The sequence below is a fragment of the Lepidochelys kempii genome, chromosome 9 (genome assembly GCF_965140265.1).
Source record: "Lepidochelys kempii isolate rLepKem1 chromosome 9, rLepKem1.hap2, whole genome shotgun sequence".
NCBI classification, from domain to species: domain Eukaryota; kingdom Metazoa; phylum Chordata; order Testudines; family Cheloniidae; genus Lepidochelys; species Lepidochelys kempii.
The window spans coordinates 58,001,129-58,020,478 of NC_133264.1; the positions used below are offsets into that span (position 1 = coordinate 58,001,129).

General features: G+C 51.1%; 1 protein-coding gene across 3 annotated transcripts in view; it reads right to left on the reverse strand.

Moving 5' to 3' along the window:
• MPP1 (MAGUK p55 scaffold protein 1) overlaps positions 1-15,561 on the reverse strand; it is a 55,655-nt gene extending 40,094 nt beyond the window's left edge. Inside the window, exon 1 of one of the 3 annotated variants that reach the window (XM_073360572.1) lies at positions 15,111-15,559. In XM_073360572.1, the coding sequence (XP_073216673.1) occupies positions 15,111-15,212 (102 nt within the window). In that variant the 5' untranslated portion in view covers positions 15,213-15,559. Of the gene's footprint in view, positions 1-15,110 lie in introns of all 3 variants that reach the window. The other 2 variants (XM_073360570.1, XM_073360568.1) reach the window with 2 other exon arrangements.
• Positions 15,562-19,350: the final 3,789 nt, after the last annotated feature.

A 19,350-nucleotide genomic window follows, 5' to 3' on the forward strand; every position in this document is an offset into this window, starting at 1 on the left:
GGAGGCTAGATGGTGACTGGCAGTAGCCCATAGGCTGAGGCAAGGTGGGGACAGAGGGTGGGGGTTCTCCGGGGAAGGGAGACCCAGATCTGTGGGATATTGCCCGGAGGGGCAGCAACCCAGGTAAAAGGGCACCAGGGTCAGGGAGGGACATGGGGGCAAGCAACAGCGAGACACCAGCAGAGGGTGCCCCGGAGCTGTTAAAAAGGGCTAATTCCCAGACAGCCAGCAGGAGGCGCCACTGGGTGAGTCTGTGCCCCGTTACAGTGGCCAAAAGGGCTAATGCTAGCCTGGGATGCATCAACACAGGAATCTCAAGTAGGAGCACGGAGGTTATTTTACCCCTGTATTTGGCCCTGGTATGACCGTTGCTGGAATCCTGTGTCCAGTTCTGGTGCCCACAATTCAAGAGGGATGTTGATTAATGGGAGCGGGATCAGAGAAGAGCTACGAGAATGATTAAAGGATGAGAAATCAAGCCATACAGTGACTCAAGGAGCTCAATCTATTCAGCTTAAAGAGAAGATGAAGAGGTGACTTGATCACAGTCTATGAGTAAGGCTGCGAATCTTTCATGGAGGTCACGGAAGTCACAGATCCCGTGACTTCCAGAGGCTGACCCCAGGGCTGCCCAAGCAGCTGGGGCAGCCCTGGGGCCAGCTGCACCATCGCTGCTCCAGCGGCCCCAGGCAACTGGTCCCGGGCCTATTGCCCTGGAGCAGCGGTCTGAGAGCAGAAGCAGCGGTGCCCCAGGCTGCCTCCACCCGGAGGAGCAGCAATGGTGGTGCGGCCCCAGGCCACCCCCCACCTGAAGTGGCACCAGGGCCCTAGGCCCAGAGTGGTGGTAGTGGGGCCACAGGCCCCCCTGCCCTGGCTGGAGTGGTGGTAGTAGTGGGGCCACAGGCTGCCCCCACACCCTAGAAGCAGCAGCGGCGGCGGGGCCCTGGGTTGTCCCCCATCCCCAGGAGCAGCAGCGTCCGCTGGAGTACCGCCACCCCCCCCAAGCAGGTAAGATTTACTTAGGGGTATTCTTGGTAAAAGTCACAGACAGGTCAGTGACTTTTACTAAAAATACTCATGACTAAATCGTAACCTTATCCATGAGTACCTACATGGGGGACAAATGTTTAATCATGGGCTCTTCAGTCTAGGCAATCCAATGGCAGGAAGCTGAAGCTAGACAAATTCAGGCTGCAAATAAGGGGTACGTTTTTAACAACGAGAGTAATTAAACATGGGAACAATTTACCTAGGGTTGTGGTGGATTCTCCAGCACTGCCAATTGTTCAATCAAGATGGAATCTTCTAAAAGATCTGCATTAGAAATTATTTTGAGGAAGTTCTCTAGCCCATACTATACAGGAGGTCAGACTAGGTGATCATAATGATCCCTTCTCACCTTGGAATCTATGAAACTTTACGAACACTCAGATACAGTGGATCACTTCACCTTCCTCCTGAAATGCAGCCACCTCGGGGGTGGAGCTCAGCAGCTGTTTCACAGAACACTGCAACACCGCACAACAGTTTTGGTTGAGAAGTGAACATCAGTGGACTCTACAGGGGGAGCATTAGGACAGAAGAAAGTGCACAGCTGGTATTATGGCCAGGACAAGGGAGCACCCCAGTCTGATTACAGCTCCCACCTGCCCATTAGTGACAATACAGACTGAGACAAAAGAGGCAGGAGTGACCACGGGTCTTTTACAGCTGGTGCACAGATGCATTGTGGGAGAGTTGGGTCCCATCTCAGAAGAATTAAGCTGCTGTTTGTACATTCCTCTTTGTTACTGCTCCATTGATGGCACTAGCATATAGGTGAGAGAAAAAAAGGATTTCAGCTGAAATCTAAAGAGAGACAGAGAAGTGATGAGGCACAGAGACACAGGGAGGCTGTGCTGGACCACGGGGCTGCAAAGGAGAAGGCACAGTGGGAATGTGCAAGAGATCCCTGGGGAGGTTAGTGCTAGATGAATGGAGGGAGCAGAGACAGGAGTGGGCAGCGAGGGGCAGAAGCAGCTGATGATGAGCCAGCTGCAGGAGGTTGGCACACCTGTTTCAAACCTCTCATCGTCTTCCTAGACCAGGGTTCGGCAACCTATGGCACGCGTGCCAAAGATGGCACGCTGCTCCCTGCTGGGTCGCAGCAGTCGGGTCGCAGCTGCCGGCCCCACTCAGCCCACTGCCGAACCCCGGTCAAGAACCCAGCAGGCAGCAGCGTGCCATTAAAAATCCTGCCCATCCCGGGCCACTCTTCTCCTCCCCCACCCTCCCCTATGGGGGCAGGGTGAAGAAGCTTGGTTCTGCAGGCTCCTGCTGCAGGGCAGGCAAGCTTCCCCCTCCCCAGCCTCTTCTGCTGGCATGCTGCGTTCCTGCCCCTCCTCCTCTCCTTCCCTGCCACCAATCAGCTGATGGCCCTTGCGAGGGAGGGGGAGAAGCGGAGCCCGCTCTGCTCCAGGGATGGGGCTGTGGGGAAGGGGGGTGGAATCGGGGCATATCCCCTCCAGCCCCCTGCCATGAGCCGCTCTGGGCAGGGGGCTGGAAGCACCCCCAGGACCCTAGCCCACACCCCCAGCCATCTGTCCTGACCCCTACATCTCCCCACAAACACCCAGCCCTCTGCCCTGACCCCTGCACCTCCCCACACACCCCAGCCCCCTGCCCTGACTCCAGCACCCCCCACACATACCCAGTCCCCCCATGCCCTGACCCCTGCGCCCCCCTCATACACACCCAACCCCCTGCCCTGACCCCTGAGACCCCTCATACACACCCAGCCTCCTGCCCTGACCCCTGCGCCCCCCCACGACCCCAGCCCTGACTCCAGCAACCCCCCACAGACCTAGCCCCCCCACACCCCATGCCCTGACTCCTGCACCCCCCTCACATACCCAGCCCCCAGCCCTCCGCCCTGACTCCTGCACCCCCCTCACATACCCAGCCCCACCACACCCCCTGCCCTGACTCTTGCACCCCCCCACATACCCAGCCCCACCACACCCCCTGCCCTGACTCTTGCACCCCCCCACATACCCAGCCCCCACCACACCCCCTGCCCTGACTCTTGCACCCCCCCACATACCCAGCCCCCACCACACCCCCTGCCCTGACTCTTGCACCCCCCCCCACATACCCAGCCCCCACCACACCCCCTGCCCTGACTCTTGCACCCCCCCACATACCCAGCCCCCACCACACCCCCTGCCCTGACTCTTGCACCCCCCCCCACATACCCAGCCCCCACCACACCCCCTGCCCTGACTCTTGCACCCCCCCCACATACCCAGCCCCCACCACACCCCCTGCCCTGACTCTTGCACCCCCCCACATACCCAGCCCCCCCCACACCCCCTGCCCTGACTCGTGCACCCCCCCACATTTCCACCCCCATCCTGAGCACCAAACGGGAGCTCCTGCACACACACCCCCACACACACATTCCCACCTGCACCCCTTGCAAATGGGAGTTGCCCTGGTAAGCACTCCACACCCAAGCCTCCTGCCCCAACCCTGAGCCCCCTCCCTTATTCTAGCTCCTGGCCAGACCCTACATCCCAACCCACAGCCTGCTCCTTCACCCCCAGCCCTGTGCTCAGTGCACTCCCACCCTCAGCTCAGTGCAGAGAGAGAGGAAGAGAATGGGCTAGAACCAGGGAGAAGGTAGGTACGCACTATGTGGGCAGGGCCGGGATCCCAGACCGGCAGCGGGCTGAGTGGGGCTGGCAGCCGGGACCTTGGCTGGCAGGAGCTGGCGGACAGCCCCACTCAGTCCGCTGCCCGTCTGGGGTTCTGGCTGCCAGCCCCTTGCCAGCCGGGGTCCCGGCCGCAGGCCCCACTCAGCCTGCTGCTGGCCTAGGTGAACAGAACCCCAGGCCGGCAGCGGGCTGAGCGGGCCGAGCGGGCCGGTAGCATAAGATCAGCATTTTAATTTAATTTTAAATGAAGCTTCTTAAACATTTTGAAAACCTTGTTTACTTTATATATTATATAACTAAACTATTGTTGTATGTAGACTTATAGAGCGAGACCTTCTAAAAAACATTAAAATGTATTACTGGCACATGAAACCTTAAAGTGAATAAATGAAGACTCGGCACACCACTTCTGAAAGGTTGCCAACCCCTGTCCTAGACTCTAACCGCCGCCTGTTGAAACCACAGTCAAACAAGGAAAAGTTACAAGAGAGGCCAAGGCACCAGGATAGAGAGGGAAGATGAAACAGGCATGCTAACTGCTCTACTGCTGGCAGAGGGGGCTAATACAGCCCCAGATACATCCTCTTTACTAACATCAGCACTCCAAGGGGCTGCCACAGCCAGGACCAGCCAAGTTGGGGTTAAACAGGAGCACTAACCTTTCTAAACCACTAGGCCAGCTTGTTTCTACCTTAAGCATTGGCATTAAATAAGTCGATGCCCAAGTATCAGCAGAGGTAAAAGCAATAGGAGCTGTGGGTTAATAAAGAGACCTGTAATGCAAAGCAGTTACTGTATTGCCAACTCTCAAAGCTTTCATGAGTCTTGCAATATTCAGTGTGTTTCTTAAAGCCCCAGTTCCTGGAGTTCCATGAGAATGTCAGCTAAGAACATTTCTAGCCCTGGTGGTCCCTGAGAAGGGTTTGGAAAAGTGATCTCATAAAGGCTTAAAACCCAGAAGCAAATAAAGACCCCAAAGGTGTTATTTTTTTTAAATCTCATTATTTTGAAGCCAATCTCCTGATTTTTCAGGGCCTGGCTCCTGTATTTTGGGTACCCTGGGGTTGGCAATCCAGTAACCTCAGAATTAGGAACACCAGAGTTATGAACTGACCGGTCAACCACACACCTCATTTGGAACTGGGAGTATACAATCAGGCAGCAGCAGAGACCCAAAAAGAAAAAAAAAAGGCAAATACATTACAGTGCTGTGTTAAATGTACACTACTAAATAAATAAAGGGAAAGTTTCAAAAAGATTGACAAGGTAAGGAAAAAGAAAAGGAGTATTTGTGGCACCTTAGAGACTAACCAATTTATTTGCGCATAAGCTTTCATGAGCTACAGCTCACTTCATTGGATGCATACTGTGGAAAATACAGAAGATGTTTTTACACACACAGACCATGTAGACTCCCTCCTCAGGCCCTATGCTACCAGCACTCCCAGCTACCTTCGAGACACCACTGACTTCCTGAGGAAACTACAATCCATCGGTGATCTTCCTGATAACACCATCCTGGCCACTATGGATGTAGAAGCCCTCTACACCAACATTCCACACAAAGATGGATTACAAGCCGTCAAGAACACTGTCCCCGATAACGTCACGGCTAACCTGGTGGCTGAACTTTGTGACTTTGTCCTTACCCATAACTATTTCACGTTTGGGGACAATGTATACCTTCAGATCAGCAGCACTGCTATGGGTACCCGCATGGCCCCACAGTATGCCAACACTTTTATGGCTGACTTAGAACAACACTTCCTCAGCTCTTGTCCCCTAACGCCCCTACTCTACTTGCGCTATATTGATGACATCTTCATCATCTGGACCCATGGAAAAGAATCCCTTGAGGAATTCCACCATGATTTCAACAATTTCCATCCCACCATCAACCTCAGCCTGATTCAGTCCACCGCAAGAGATCCACTTCCTGGACACTACAGTGCTAATAAACAATGGTCACATAAACACCACCCTATATCTGAAACCTACTGACCGCTATTCCTATCTACATGCCTCCAGCTTTCACCCTGACCACACCACATGATCCATTGTCTACAGCCAAGCTCTGCGATACAACCGCATTTGCTCCAACCCCTCAGACAGAGACAAACACCTACAAGATCTCTATCAAGCATTCTTACAATTACAATACCCACCTGCAGAAGTGAAGAAACAGACTGATAGAGCCAGAAGAGTTCCCAGAAGTCACCTACTACAGGACAGGCCTAACAAAGAAAATAACAGAACGCCACTAGCCGTCACCTTCAGCCCCCAACTAAAACCCCTCCAACGCATTATCAAAGATCTACAACCTATCCTGAAGGACGACCCCACACTCTCACAAATCTTGGGAGGCAGGCCAGTCCTTGCCTACAGACCTCCAACCTGAAGCAAATACTCATTAGCAACCACATACCACACAACAGAACCACTAACCCAGGAACGTATCCTTGCAACAAAGCCCATTGCCAACTGTGCCCACATATCTATTCAGGGGACACCATCGCAGGGCCTAATCACATCAACCACACTATCAGAGGCTCGTTCACCTGCACATCTACCAATGCGATATATGCCGTCATGTGCCAGCAATGCCCCTCTGCCATGTACATTGGCCAAACTGGACAGTCTCTACATAAAAGAATAAATGGACACAAATCAGATGTCAAGAATTATAACATTCATAAACCAGTCAGAGAACACTTCAATCTCTCTGGTCACTCGATTTCTTATCTAAAAGTGACACTCCTTCAACAACAAAAAAACTTCGAAAACAGACTCCAACGAGAGACTGCTGAATTGGAATCAATTTGCAAATTGGATACAATTAACTTAGGCTTGAATAGAGACTGGGAATGGTTGATTCATTATAAAAAGTAACCTATTTCCCCTTGTTTATTCCTTCGACCCCCTCGACTGTTCCTCAGACGTTCTTGTTAAACCCTGGATTTGTGCTGGAAATGGCCCACCTTGATTATCATACACATTATAAGGAGAGTGATCACTTTAGATAAGCTATTACCAGCAGAAGATTGGGGTGGGGGGGGGGAGAGAAATCCTTTTGTAGTGATAAACACCCATTTTTTTCATGGTCTGCGTGTATAAAAACATCTTCTGTATTTTCCACAGTATGCATCCAATGAAGTGAGCTGTAGCTCACGAAAGCTTATGCGCAAATAAATTGGTTAGTCTCTAAGGTGCCACAAGTACTCCTTTTCTTTTTGCGAATACAGACTAACACGGCTGTTACTCTGAAAAGGTAAGAAAACTGTTTCTGTGATTGTTTCATTTAAATTAAGATGGTTAAGAGCAGCATTTTTCTCCTGCAGAGTAAAGTTTCAAAGCTGTGTTAAGTCACTGTTCAGTTGTGAACTTTGGAAAGAACCAGAATGTTTTGTTCAGCGTTACAAACAGCCTCTGTTCCGAGTTGGTGCTAGCAATGAAACAGAAGCACTAAGGGATCGTGTGTAATGGCCTTACCAGGCCTGACTGGGTTAGGGGGATGTTGACCATAGGGACAGTGCCACAGCCTGCTCAGTGTAAACCTCCTGCCTAGCACACACACGCAACATTGTTGTTCTGAAGCTTTGGCCTTGTGTAGCTTGTGACCTCTCGACCGTTCGAGAGTCAGGGCAATGACGGCTGCTTAATGCAGGGCTCTCAAATCCCTTTGAGGGAGAGGAAACATCTGCAGGAGGGCTCAGAGTTCAGGAGCACTGTGAGGAGCCAGCTGAAGTGAAAATACAGACTGAACGCCAGCTCAGCAGAATCCAGGCAGAGGGAACAAGGGTTACTTCTGTACCTCGCTGGAAATGGGATCCAGGTCAGGTCAGAGCCCAGGGTCACTTTGTCCCACATTGGAGATTCAGGCTCAATTCCTCTGGGACGACAGCTCCTGAGGTGAATGGAACAGCTGTGTAATGGGTGGCAAAGGAGGGGGCACCAGGAGCTGCTACTCTGTACTAAGTGGCCTTGATAGTGCTTTGCAGATGGGCCATGTTGCATTGGGCACGCTGGTGGAAAAGTGCCCTGCTAGGACCACATGTTCCAAGGGATGGGGGGAGCAGTGCATCTACTCAGCCACTAAATATACCAACCCTGCCCCCAGCACCTCACTGAGAGCAACCAGATCACCCTCTGGATCTGGACCCAAGCGCTGGAGTGTCTGAAATCCAGACCTGAATTTTGCAGTGGGCCCCCCATTTCTAAAATGGGCTGAACCCAGATCCCAGGCTGGAGAGGGGATATTCCTTGGAAAGGCCAAAGAACTCTCACCCCTCCAGCTCACACGGGTCCTGGGGGAGGGGAGGCGTAAGCAGCCCCAGCTTAGCAAAGGAGGCCAAGCTCCTCCAGCCAAATGCTGCCACCCTTGCTGCAGCAGGCAGGGAACAAACACGCTAGCAGGCAATCAAACATTAACTTCACAGCAATTAGATAATTTGAACAGCCATCATCCTTGTCCAAAGATCAACCAGAGAATGGGCTGGAAATGGCCCACCTGATGATCACTTTAGATAAGCTATTACCAGCAGGACAGTGGGGTGGGAGGAGGTATTGTTTCATATTCTCTGTGTATATATAAAGTCTGCTGCAGTTTCCACGATATGCATCTGATGAAGTGAGCTGTAGCTCACGAAAGCTCATGCTCAAATAAATTGGTTAGTCTCTAAGGTGCCACAAGTACTCCTTTTCTTTTTGCGAATACAGACTAACACGGCTGTTACTCTAAAACCAACCAGAGAATGGTACACTTTGCTAATGCCCCTACCCCACGAAAGGGGATAAGGGCCATCTGCCTCCACTACCTGCTTCGCTCTCAGTTACTTCTTCAGGTCAACTTTGAAAGAACAGGACTCCCAGGGGAAGCCCTGACTAACAAGGGCAGATATAAAGTCACCCAGCAGAAACCCAAAGGTGATGCTGGCCCTCTACCCACTCCAGGCTGGCACAGGGACCCAAGGAAACAGCTATGCAGCAACAAATGAGGTCAAAGACACACACAGGCCTAGGTCTCTCTTGGATTCACCTCCAGGCAGGGATCACTGCACAGCCAGCTGCGGACAGGAAGCAGGCTCCACTGCACGTGTCTACTCCCTTCACAGCACCCTCACTGCTGCCTCATTGCAACAGGCCGTGGCCACACACAGACACCACAGCTGTCAGCCAGCAGCCCTATCAGGCACTGGGAATTAAACTGCCATGCGCGGGATGGATGGTGTTGCTCAGGGGATGGTTAAAGGGACACAGAGCCCTTCGCACTAAGCTCCCCAGTTCAAACCCAGCCCAGGCCAGCGGAGGCTGGAAGCTGCTGCCAGGGGTGTTTTGTGGATCCCAGCCCAGGGCCACATGACCAAGCACCCTACAAACCAGCAATACCATTGGCACATCAGACCATAAGAACAACCACGCTGGGTCAGACCAATGGTCCATCTAGCCCAGTAACCTGTCTGCCGACAGCAGCCAATGCCAGGTGCTTCAGCGCGAATGAACAAAACAGGCAATCGAGTGATCCATCCCCTGTCATTCAGTCCCAGCTTCTGGCAGTCAGAGACTTAGGAACACCCAGACCAGAGCATGGGGCTGTGTCCCTGCCCATCCTAGCTAATAGCCATTGAGGGACCTATCCTCCACACATGCCCCCTTCACAGAAGCCCCAGCAGATGCCAAGGAACAAATGGGCAATGGAGACAGAACTCCCTCTTGCTGGAGCCCCCTGGCTCAGGGCTGAGGCATGCTGGCAGGGCAAGGCAGGTAGGGGAAGCCTGACCACTGTGCTTACCCTAGTGAATTAGGAAAGGCATTCTGTCTCCAGGGACCTCCTCTTGCCTTCTGCAGGATACAAATAATCCTCTTTGGGAGCCACTCAGATCCCAGGCAGGAGGAGGGTCCCCTGGGCTGCCAGCCTGGTACCTTTCTCCAACAAGAGACACAGCCCAACAGCCACTCATCCCAGAATCCCGGCCTCCACCTGGGACAGAGGGCAAGGGCAGAGCCCCAACACCAACCTCCACTCCCTCTAGCAGAGGACCACTGGACCAGCCCAGCCTCAAAAGCCTAGTGTCAAGAGCACGGGCTGCCCCCACCACCTGCTGTGACCAAGCAATTCACAATAGGACAACCCAGCCAGTCTCTCCTGCCCCTCCCCAACATCCCCGTGGCACCTACTATCTGTGGACAAAGACAGTAGAACCTCCCCACACCTTACCCTGCCATCTGGTTACTGATAACAAGGGGTTACTTGGAGGCATAGGACCCTTCCAAAGGGCCAGTGCTCCACAGCCATCTCCTGTGTCTGCATGTGACTGCAGCAGGAGGGCTTTGGCAGACTGGGACAGAGAGCTCGTGGTTTCACGGGTCGAGAGGTGGGAAGAGCACCTCGCTGCAATGCACGATCCAGTAGCTAGAGAGAGAAGAAGAGGTAGCATGGAGCCAGGAGAAACCATGGAGACCGCACCAATATGCCCACAGCAGTAAGCACAGGTGAAAGGGTTAAGCATCAGTGTACGAGGGGCCAAGGACCCACTCCCTTCACCACCAGTACTGGGATCCATCAGGGAGCCCATTGCAATTGAATTATTATTTAAAGCACTTTCAATTTAAAAAAGTGTTGCAATGAGGGCAAAACTGCCCATTTTGACCTTTTTGGAGCAGAACATTTTGATTTTCGTTTTCAAAATGACTTTTCATTGCAATTTCCTTTTATTCTGAAAAATAGTATGAAATTTTTAAAGATGCAAAATTGGAATGCTTTGATTTTGTCAAAACAAAACATTCTGATAGACTCAAAGTGATTTTTTTTTCAGCATTTCAGCTCACAAGGAATTTAGATTTTTGTTATTTTTATTTTCGATCCAGAAGAGAAGACATTTTGAAATCACGAAACTCCCCTTGACGTACCCAGTTTCTCCACAGCCATACCCAGCACCCAACCTCAGAACTTCTGGCCTAAGAGCTTTGACATTGGCTTAAGTGGAAGCAGGATGAGACCGTTGAATGCATTTGAGGTTGGATCTGTTATTAGCATTTTACAAAAAGAAAAGGAGTACCTGTGGCACCTTAGAGACGAACCAATTTATTTGCGCATAAGCTTTCGTGAGCTACAGCTCACTTCATCGGATGCATACTGTGGAAAGTGTAGAAGATCTTCTTATACACACACAAAGCATGAAAAAATACCTCCCCCCACCCCACTCTCCTGCTGGTGGGGTGGGGGGAGGTATTTTTTCATGCTTTGTGTGTGTATAAGAAGATCTTCTACACTTTCCACAGTATGCATCCGATGAAGTGAGCTGTAGCTCACGAAAGCTTATGCGCAAATAAATTGGTTAGTCTCTAAGGTGCCACAGGTACTCCTTTTCTTTTTGCGAATACAGACTAACACGGCTGTTACTCTGAAACTGTAAGGAGAGTGATCACTTAAGATGAGCTATTACCAGCAGGAGAGTGGGGTGGGGGGGGAGAGAAAACCTTTTGTAGTGATAATCAAGGTGGGCCATTTCCAGCAGATAACAGGAACCTCTGAGGAGCAGTGGGGGGTGGGGAAAATAAACCAGGGGAAATAGTTTTACTTCGTGTAATGACACATCCATTCCCAGTCTCTATTCAAGCCTAAGTTAATTGTATCCAGTTTGCAAATTAATTCCAACTCAGCAGTCTCTCGTTGGAGTCTGTTTTTGAAGTCTTTTTGCTGTAATATTGCGACCTTTAGGTCTGAGATTGAGTGACCAGAGAGATTGAAGTGTTCTCCGACTGGTTTATGAATGTTATAATTCTTGACATCTGATTTGTGTCCATTTATTCTTCTATATAGAGACTGTCCAGTTTGACCAATGTACATGGCAGAGGGGCATTGCTGGCACATGATGGCATATATCACATTGGTAGATGTGCAGGTGAACGAGCCTCTGATAGTGTGGTTGATGTGATTAGGCCCTATGATGGTGTCCCCTGAATAGATATGTGGACACTGTTGGCAATGGGCTTTGTTGCAAGGATAGGTTCCTGGGTTAAAGGGTTAAAGACACTCTGATGCAGAACAGGGCATAAAAAGGAAAGACTGGGAGCAGACTCATAGTGGGTATAAACTGTCACAGCTCCAATGAAGTCTCTGAGGCCACAACAATTTATACCTGCTGTGGAGCTGGCTGTGGGATTCCAGACTGGTGAGATGGGGAGCAGGAAATGTGAAACCGTTTCTTTGGTTTGACTGAAGTACCAAAACCCCTCTTTCCATACAAGATCATTCAGCTTTCCTCATGATGCCAGATTTCAGCCACCAAAAAGAGAGAGAATCCAGAGTTCTGGATGAAAGCTCACATTTAACTCACTCATGATGGGTGGTTGTGTTTCTTTCTATTGCTTTATTGAACAACAGGGTGGGTTAAGGATAAAGTTTCAGTTTGGTCTCCAATTTCCTCCCTGCTTCTGTGGGTTTAAAAAGAGAAGCAGTCATTGCTCAACTGTGCGGCTTTACAGCCTGAAAGCTACACACCCTAAGAGTGCTGAGATTTCTGAGTATTTCTGGGGATAACGGGCCAGATCCTCAGCTGAGGTAAATTGTCATAGCTCCATTGACTGCACTGGAGATACCCCAATTTACACCAGCTGATAATGTGGCCCTGAAGCAGGAGGGCACACTGCAGATGTTTTCTTAACCAATGCCACTGCCATTCAGCCAGTGCTGTTGTGTGTAGGGTGACCAGACAGCAAATGTGAAAAATCAGGACCGGGGGTGGGGGGTAATACGAGTCTATATAAGAAAAAGACCCAAAAAATCGGGACTGTCCCTATAAAATTGGGACATCTGGTCACGCTAGTTGTGTGTGAAGCCTGCCACACAATAATCATTGTCTCAGGAGCAGGAATTAGGAGGCATGTGCAAGATTGGCCTGCCCCAGTTTCCCAGGGCTAAAATCCATTGCCACATCTCCTTCAGCCTGATGTGTGGACCTGCTTAACTGAGGTTGCTCAGCAGCTAAATCAGCTCATGTGACAGGCAGTTCCAGTTCAGACCAGCTACAACTTTGCAGCAAAAACAAGAAAGAGCCTCATTTTAGCCTGGAGCTGCAGCTTTCCTCCTCCCACTCAGCTACCCGTTCCCTACCCAGGGCAAAATGGCAAATCCTCTTCCAAACTAGCTTCACATGCCCCCCCCTCCTCCCCCCGGGCCCCATTCCTATCCACCCAGAGAGGAGAAACACCCATGAAATGCTGTATTGTGATGACAACAGGGAAACAGAGCAGGACAGTTCATTACAGATTCAAATACAGCTGTCAGCCCCTCAGCTGTCCCCCAGCCCCACTCAGAGATCTAAGGGCAGTGAATACCATCTCCTTCCCTCACACCCTGCTTTTGCATCTGCAGCTCTCCCTACCCTCAGATTAGGGTTTCCTCACTGTACCCTGGGCTGGGGGCTCCAGAACCAATCAATGCTGCCCCCATGTCAGCCAGGGAGGTAGCGTAGGAGTAACACAGAGCGAGCACTCCCTCCCTCCCTGCTCCCAGATCTTCAGCCACAGCACCCCCCAGCTGTAACCCTGATCCCACTCACACCCGTTTTACACTGCTCTAATGCCACTGTCTTCAAGGGAGTCACTTCGGAGTCAAATCAGAGCAAGCAAGAGCAGGATGAGGGCCACAATCTCTGCCAGCCCCAGGGATGGAATGGGGTGGGGTGGCAAGTGAACTGAATTCCTAAACACCGATATCCTTGGTGTTGTGAAGAGCAGCTTCACTCAACCCTTCAGTGACCTCACAGAAAAGGCTACACATGCCCAAGGGCCAGAGACTGGAGTGAATAAGAACCCAGAGACTTTGCAATAAGCACCTCCCATCTGTGGATCTTGAACCAGGAGAGGGATCGTTATCCCCATTTTGCAGATGTAGACACTGAGAAATGGAGCGGTGCAGAGACTTGCCCAAATTCAGACTGGGAGACCCAGACCTCTTAGCTCCCCATGCCCCTGCTTTGCCAGCTGTAGGGAGCGAAGTGAAATGTGATTGGTGCTGTACCACAAATGTACATCAAACTGCTTGGTCACGTCAATTCTACCCTAGGGAACTTAGTAGCTAGTGCACCATCTACACACCTGATTCAGAACACAGTAGCTAAGGCCGAGATGCCTTCTGCTGTGGGGTCATTTGGGCTGGAACTGTAATAAATACATTGGCTTCTCCAGTACAATAAATTCCTATCTTGAAAAAGTCAGCCAGCCAGCACCACCAGCATCCAGTCCAAAGTGAAGGCAATGGAAGCACCAGCGAGGTTAACAAGCACTAGACATGCCCCACAGGGAAGCTGTTAGCGTCTTTGCCTGGTGACACCTTCAGCCTGCAGGGACCTGTGCTCTCTCCATGTCCTCTGCTCTCTCCATGATTTTTGCCTAAGGAGAATGCCAGAGCCCAGCCTACAAAGCTCAGGAGAGTCCCTGTTTGCAGGAGAAGCTGTGGAAAGTGGCATCTGCTTTATTTGTTCGGTCACTGCTGTTTGCTTTCCCTCACTATACTTCTGACTGGTGCTGCTCAGGGCATGCTGAAGTGCCATTGCACACAGCTCCTTTGCTGGGACACAGACGCTCTGGAATCTCAAGTCCCCACAAACCCACCCCTCTCATAGCAGACTGGGTCACACAAGGGAGCTAGGGGTGGCATAAAACCCTCCCTCTAAACCAGTGGTTCTCAATCTTTTGTACTGGTGACCCCTTTCACATAGCAAGCCACTGAATGCAACCCCCCTTATAAATTAAAAACACATTTTTATATATTTAACACTATTATAAATGCTGGAGATGAAGCGGGGTTTGGGGTGGAGGCTGACAGCTCAGGACCCCCCATTTAATAACCTCTCAATCCCCTCAGGGGTGTCGACACTCAGTTTGAGAACCCCTCCTCTAAACATCCCGGCAGTACAATTGGCCCATCTCCCCTCACTGTTCAATAAGTGCCCGCCCCTCTAGTAAATGGAGGAAATGTATGATGCTATAGGCTGAGGGTCCCCAACCCTTGGAAGGTACCCCCCATAACAGACTAAAATTATATCCAAAATAAGCATTTTAATTGCATCTTTCCTAAATAGGGGTTTGAACATTTGGGAGAGGGAAACATTTGTGGCAACTTCTACCGCCTTCCCAAAGGCCTTGGGATGAGGGGCACAGATCCTGTTGTGCCCAATTGCTTTGTGTACTGATCTCCCTCTCCCCCTTTGAAATAGTGTGTCCGGGTGAAGGGAGCCCCCAAACATAAAGTGTCCTGGGGCAATCACCCCGCACTGTATGAGACCTGGCTGCTAGCGGCCCTAGGCACTGTGCCCGGCTGCTTGCTCCCTGGCTGCCGCAGCACCCCGGGCCATGCTACCCTATTGCGGCTGCCTGCTGCTTTCCCTGCCCCCCGGGAAGCGACCCTCTTACCTCAGGCTTGGGCCGGCTCTGCAGCAGGTGCTCCAGGTACAGGTCGGAGAGCGCCGTCCGCATGCTGTTCACACTGTGGCCCCGGCTCGACTTGAGGGTCATGCCGAGCTCTCTGTTGCCACCCGAGCCGCCTCCTTTGCGCAGCGGCCGCTCCCACGCCGACTCCAGCCACCTGAGCCGGTTCCCCTGGCTCCAGCAGAGCGGGCCGGCTCCCCGCTGCAGCAACGGCTCCAGGGCCGACTCCAGTCCGTGCGCAAGCTCCTGGGTACAGCCCCTGCCCTCCCCGGCCGCCTAGCGCCGGGACATTAATTCATTCGAGCCGACTGGTGCCTGTAAAGCTGCTGCGGGGGGCGGGCTCTGGGGCTGGCCGGGCGGCTGCGCTCCCTGCCTGCGGGTTCGGGGTGCTGCAGCCAGCCGGGCAGCGTGCGGAGCCGAGTTGGCGGGGAAAGGAAGCGCCGGGCTGCAGGGAGCTGGCGAGCTGTCACTGTCACTCCCCCTCCCCGCCCTACAGGAGGAGTGTCCAGGCGGGGGAGGCCGCGGCCCCCGCTCCTGCTGCGGGCGGAGAGACAGACCCCAGGAACCCGGACAGAGGCGGCTGGTAGGGGATGCCGCTCTTCCCGCGCAATGGCTCCCCTCCCTGCGCTCCTCCTCCGTGCCCCAGAGGGGAAGGAAAACAAACAAACGGGCAGGGAGAGGCAAATGGGGACGCACAGCTTCCCCCCACCCCCTAACAGCCATGCACCCCCTCCAATCCCAAACCCTTCTGCCCCGTCTCCCCCACCCCAAACAGCCATGCACCCCCTCCAATCCCCATCCCCTGCACCCCCAAACAATCATGCACCCCCTCCAATCCCCATTCCTCCAGCCCCATCTCCCTCATCCCCTGCACAGCCATGCACCCCCCAAGTCCCATCCACAAACCCACTGCTACTGCCCTCTATTCCCAGACATCCCTGCCCCTCTCCCATCCACATCCCCCCTCTAGTCTCACAAAATGCACCCTGAAATCCTTCCACCCTGCAGACATTCATTCATATCCCCAATCCCCCAGCTATTGCACCCGTAAATCCAACCACTGCCACCTGAATATTGCTCCTCCAAAACCCATGTGCCCCCAAGTCAGCCAGGTGCCCCCCACAAAAACCATCACCACAGCTCAGATAATATCTACTCCTCCAACATCCAATTCCCCAAAAATATCAATCCATCCATATCTCCAAATACCCCCCAAATCCAGTCATCTACCTTCACTCCCTCCCCGAGGGGAAGGAAGACACAAAACAGTCCCCAGCCCTGTGTGCCAGGGAAAGAAAGAAAATGATGGGGGGATGGGAGAAAGAGAGAGAGCTGGGGTAAGTGGGTGCTCCAGTGGGAGCAGGGAGACGGATGTACTGTGCAAGAGGGGATTAGATGGGGGCGGGGGGGGGAGGAGGAAGCAAGACAACAGTAAGTTACTTAGGCTGTGAGCTCCTTGGGGAAGGAACTGCCTCTGTGTTCATACAACCCCTTAATGCAGTGTGGTCCTGGGCTCGTGGTCCTGGGCTTGCCGCTACTACCTGGCCCTAGTCCCTCTGGCACTAAGCCCCAGGCTGTGCTCTGCTCTTTGGTGAATGACACTTGGATCTCTCTCGCTCCTTTGATGCAAAACCTGTGTGTTGGGCCTGCAGTCTCCCACTACATGTCTCATCAAATGGGAGGAGATCACGAGGTGAGATCAATCTAATAACCTGCCCAGAAATGTGAGGTCCCACTCCCTTGGGATATGCTTAGCTCACCCCCTACCGTGCTAAAACCTTTCCACAAGCAGCAGATATTTGGGTGCTCGCACTGACACATGAAGCACAGGGCCTGGGCAGCAGGAGTCCAGCTCACCCCTTGTGGGAGTGTCTAAACCCCTTGTCTGCAGCCACTTTTTGACTGCACTCCCAGCCCAGCCCCATCACTACTTTGGGTCGAATGAAATGTTTCATTAGGGTGTTTTAACCTTTTTTTTTTTTTAAACTGAAGTAAAATTCAAAATTCCATTTGTTTTGAATGGAAAAAATCAAAGCTTTTTATTCTGAAAATGTCAAAATGAGCCCTTCAATCTTTCTGGATTTTTTTTCACCAAAACAGTTGGGAAATTAGCCATGAATTTGTGAAATGTTTCCATAGATCCGAACCTGCATTTTCTGACTGGAAAAAAGTTTAGTTTGAAAATTTTTGCCCAGCACTAAATGAAAAAGCTACAGCCTCTGAAATGAGAGTCACAACGGTCTTACCATTTCAACCCTCAGGTTAAGAGACCCGAACAAAACAAGCCCACTGCTCTGTACCCTTCAGGCACGTGATATGGACATGCGTGATGTATGGCCATAGATAGGAATCAACTGTAAAACTGGAACGCAAAGTCTGAGGGTGTTGAGATTTGCCCGCCCATCCACAGACAGGCCCAGCCATGAGGTCTGGATGCTAAGCCCAGCTTTCCTGAAGTCTGGAGGTATTCAGATCTGGTGTTTTGGTTCACGCTCATCTCTAGATGCAAAGTCAGCAAGTCTGTGCTTGCACCATCTCCCTGCAAGCTGATAGGGCTTTCATGCCTCTTTGGTCACATGTGTCACCTTGCTCAATGCTGAGAGGCATTTGGTCCGGGAGAGTGGGAGTTGAATGGAGAGTAAGAAGACCTAGCTTCTATTCTCAGCCCTCCACTGACCTTGTGCAAGTCATTTCCCCCTGTTCCCGCTCCCACCCTTTGTCTGTTTTGTCTGCTTAGATAGTAGGAGACAGCTGATACCCTGAAGAGCTTACAGTGCCTAGTACAAGGAGACCTTGATTTTGGCTGGGACCTCTAGCTGCTAAAAGTCCCTCATATCACAGTGCAGCCTGCTTGGGAGGGACAAGCAGCAAGACTCAAAACTGCAGCCAGGAAGGTTTAATCCCATTTAAATGGCATCTTTTAAAAATAAATATTTTAAACAAGAATTAATCAAAGCTTTTGTATACAGTTTTGTAGGGCTCACAATCAGTGCCTTTGAGCAATGTGTGGCAAGAAACCCTCCCCTTTATGTAGCAGAGCCATGTCCCGACTGACAGAAGACAGATCTGTCAGTGTGCTTGCCCACAGATGAAGGCATGGACACGAGCAGGGTTTGAAGATCTACGTACTGGTAATGGCACCAGAGGAAGATGAGCTGACAAACCATTTTGCTCATTTAATGTGATCCCTATTAATAACAGACTATCAGAAAGTAGAAACTGAAGATCTATGGATTTATCTATACAGAGACCCTCAGAAAAATTAATCTGAATTAACTCAAGGTGTGAATTTAAAGTGGATTAGTTAAATCACATTAAACCCCTGTGTGGATGCTCTTATTCAGAATTAAAATGACCTTAATTCAGTTTAGTTTAATTCCCCTCAAGTGAATTAATTAACCTCAAGTGAATTAAGCTAAACTGAATTAAAGTCATTTTAATTCTGAATAAAAGCATCCACAGAGGGGCTTAATGCAATTTAACTAATCCACTTTAAACTTTTCTCAGGCCTGGTCTACACTTACAGTTGATGTCACCACAGGTCTCCACTCCTCTGACCGACAGAGCTAGGCCAACCTCAGTCCCAGTGTACATGCAGCTTCATTTGACATAGCTGCCCTTGTGTGGGGAGGTGGTGGTCTGACTCAGACTGAAAAAACCCTTCTCTTGGTGTAGGCTGTGTCTACACTGTGAAATTATACTGGCATAGGTACAGTGATGTAGCTATGCCAGTACAGTGTTCCTAGTGTAGACATACTTTCAGATTAGCTTTTCTAAGAGTTATTTGGAAATATGAAATTCAATGTGGGTGTTGGGAAAATGTTTTTCATTAAGATAAAACCACCACTGTGAAATGGAAATAAGTAACAGCACAGGCTAATCTTCTATCTGTGGAACACAAACACCTAGAACTTCCTGGGGAGGCTTCCTTCAGTGGGGCCATGTGCACCTCGGCCCAACTGGCAGCTCGTCGCTGGACTGAGAGGACATAGACACGTCTGGAAGTTCCTCTGACTCTTCAGTCCAAAAGAACCCTGAGAAACCAAAGGAGAGAGGAGAAGAATGTAAGTCACCGAAGAAAGGAAACAGGGAGAAGAGGAGGAGGAGGAGGCAGGAAGGGGAAGGTAAATAAGGGTAATGAAGGGTAATGAAAATAAGACTCAATTTGCTGTAACTACAACTTTCTCCTGCTTGATGGAATAAGGCTTCTGGCCGTGGCATTTAA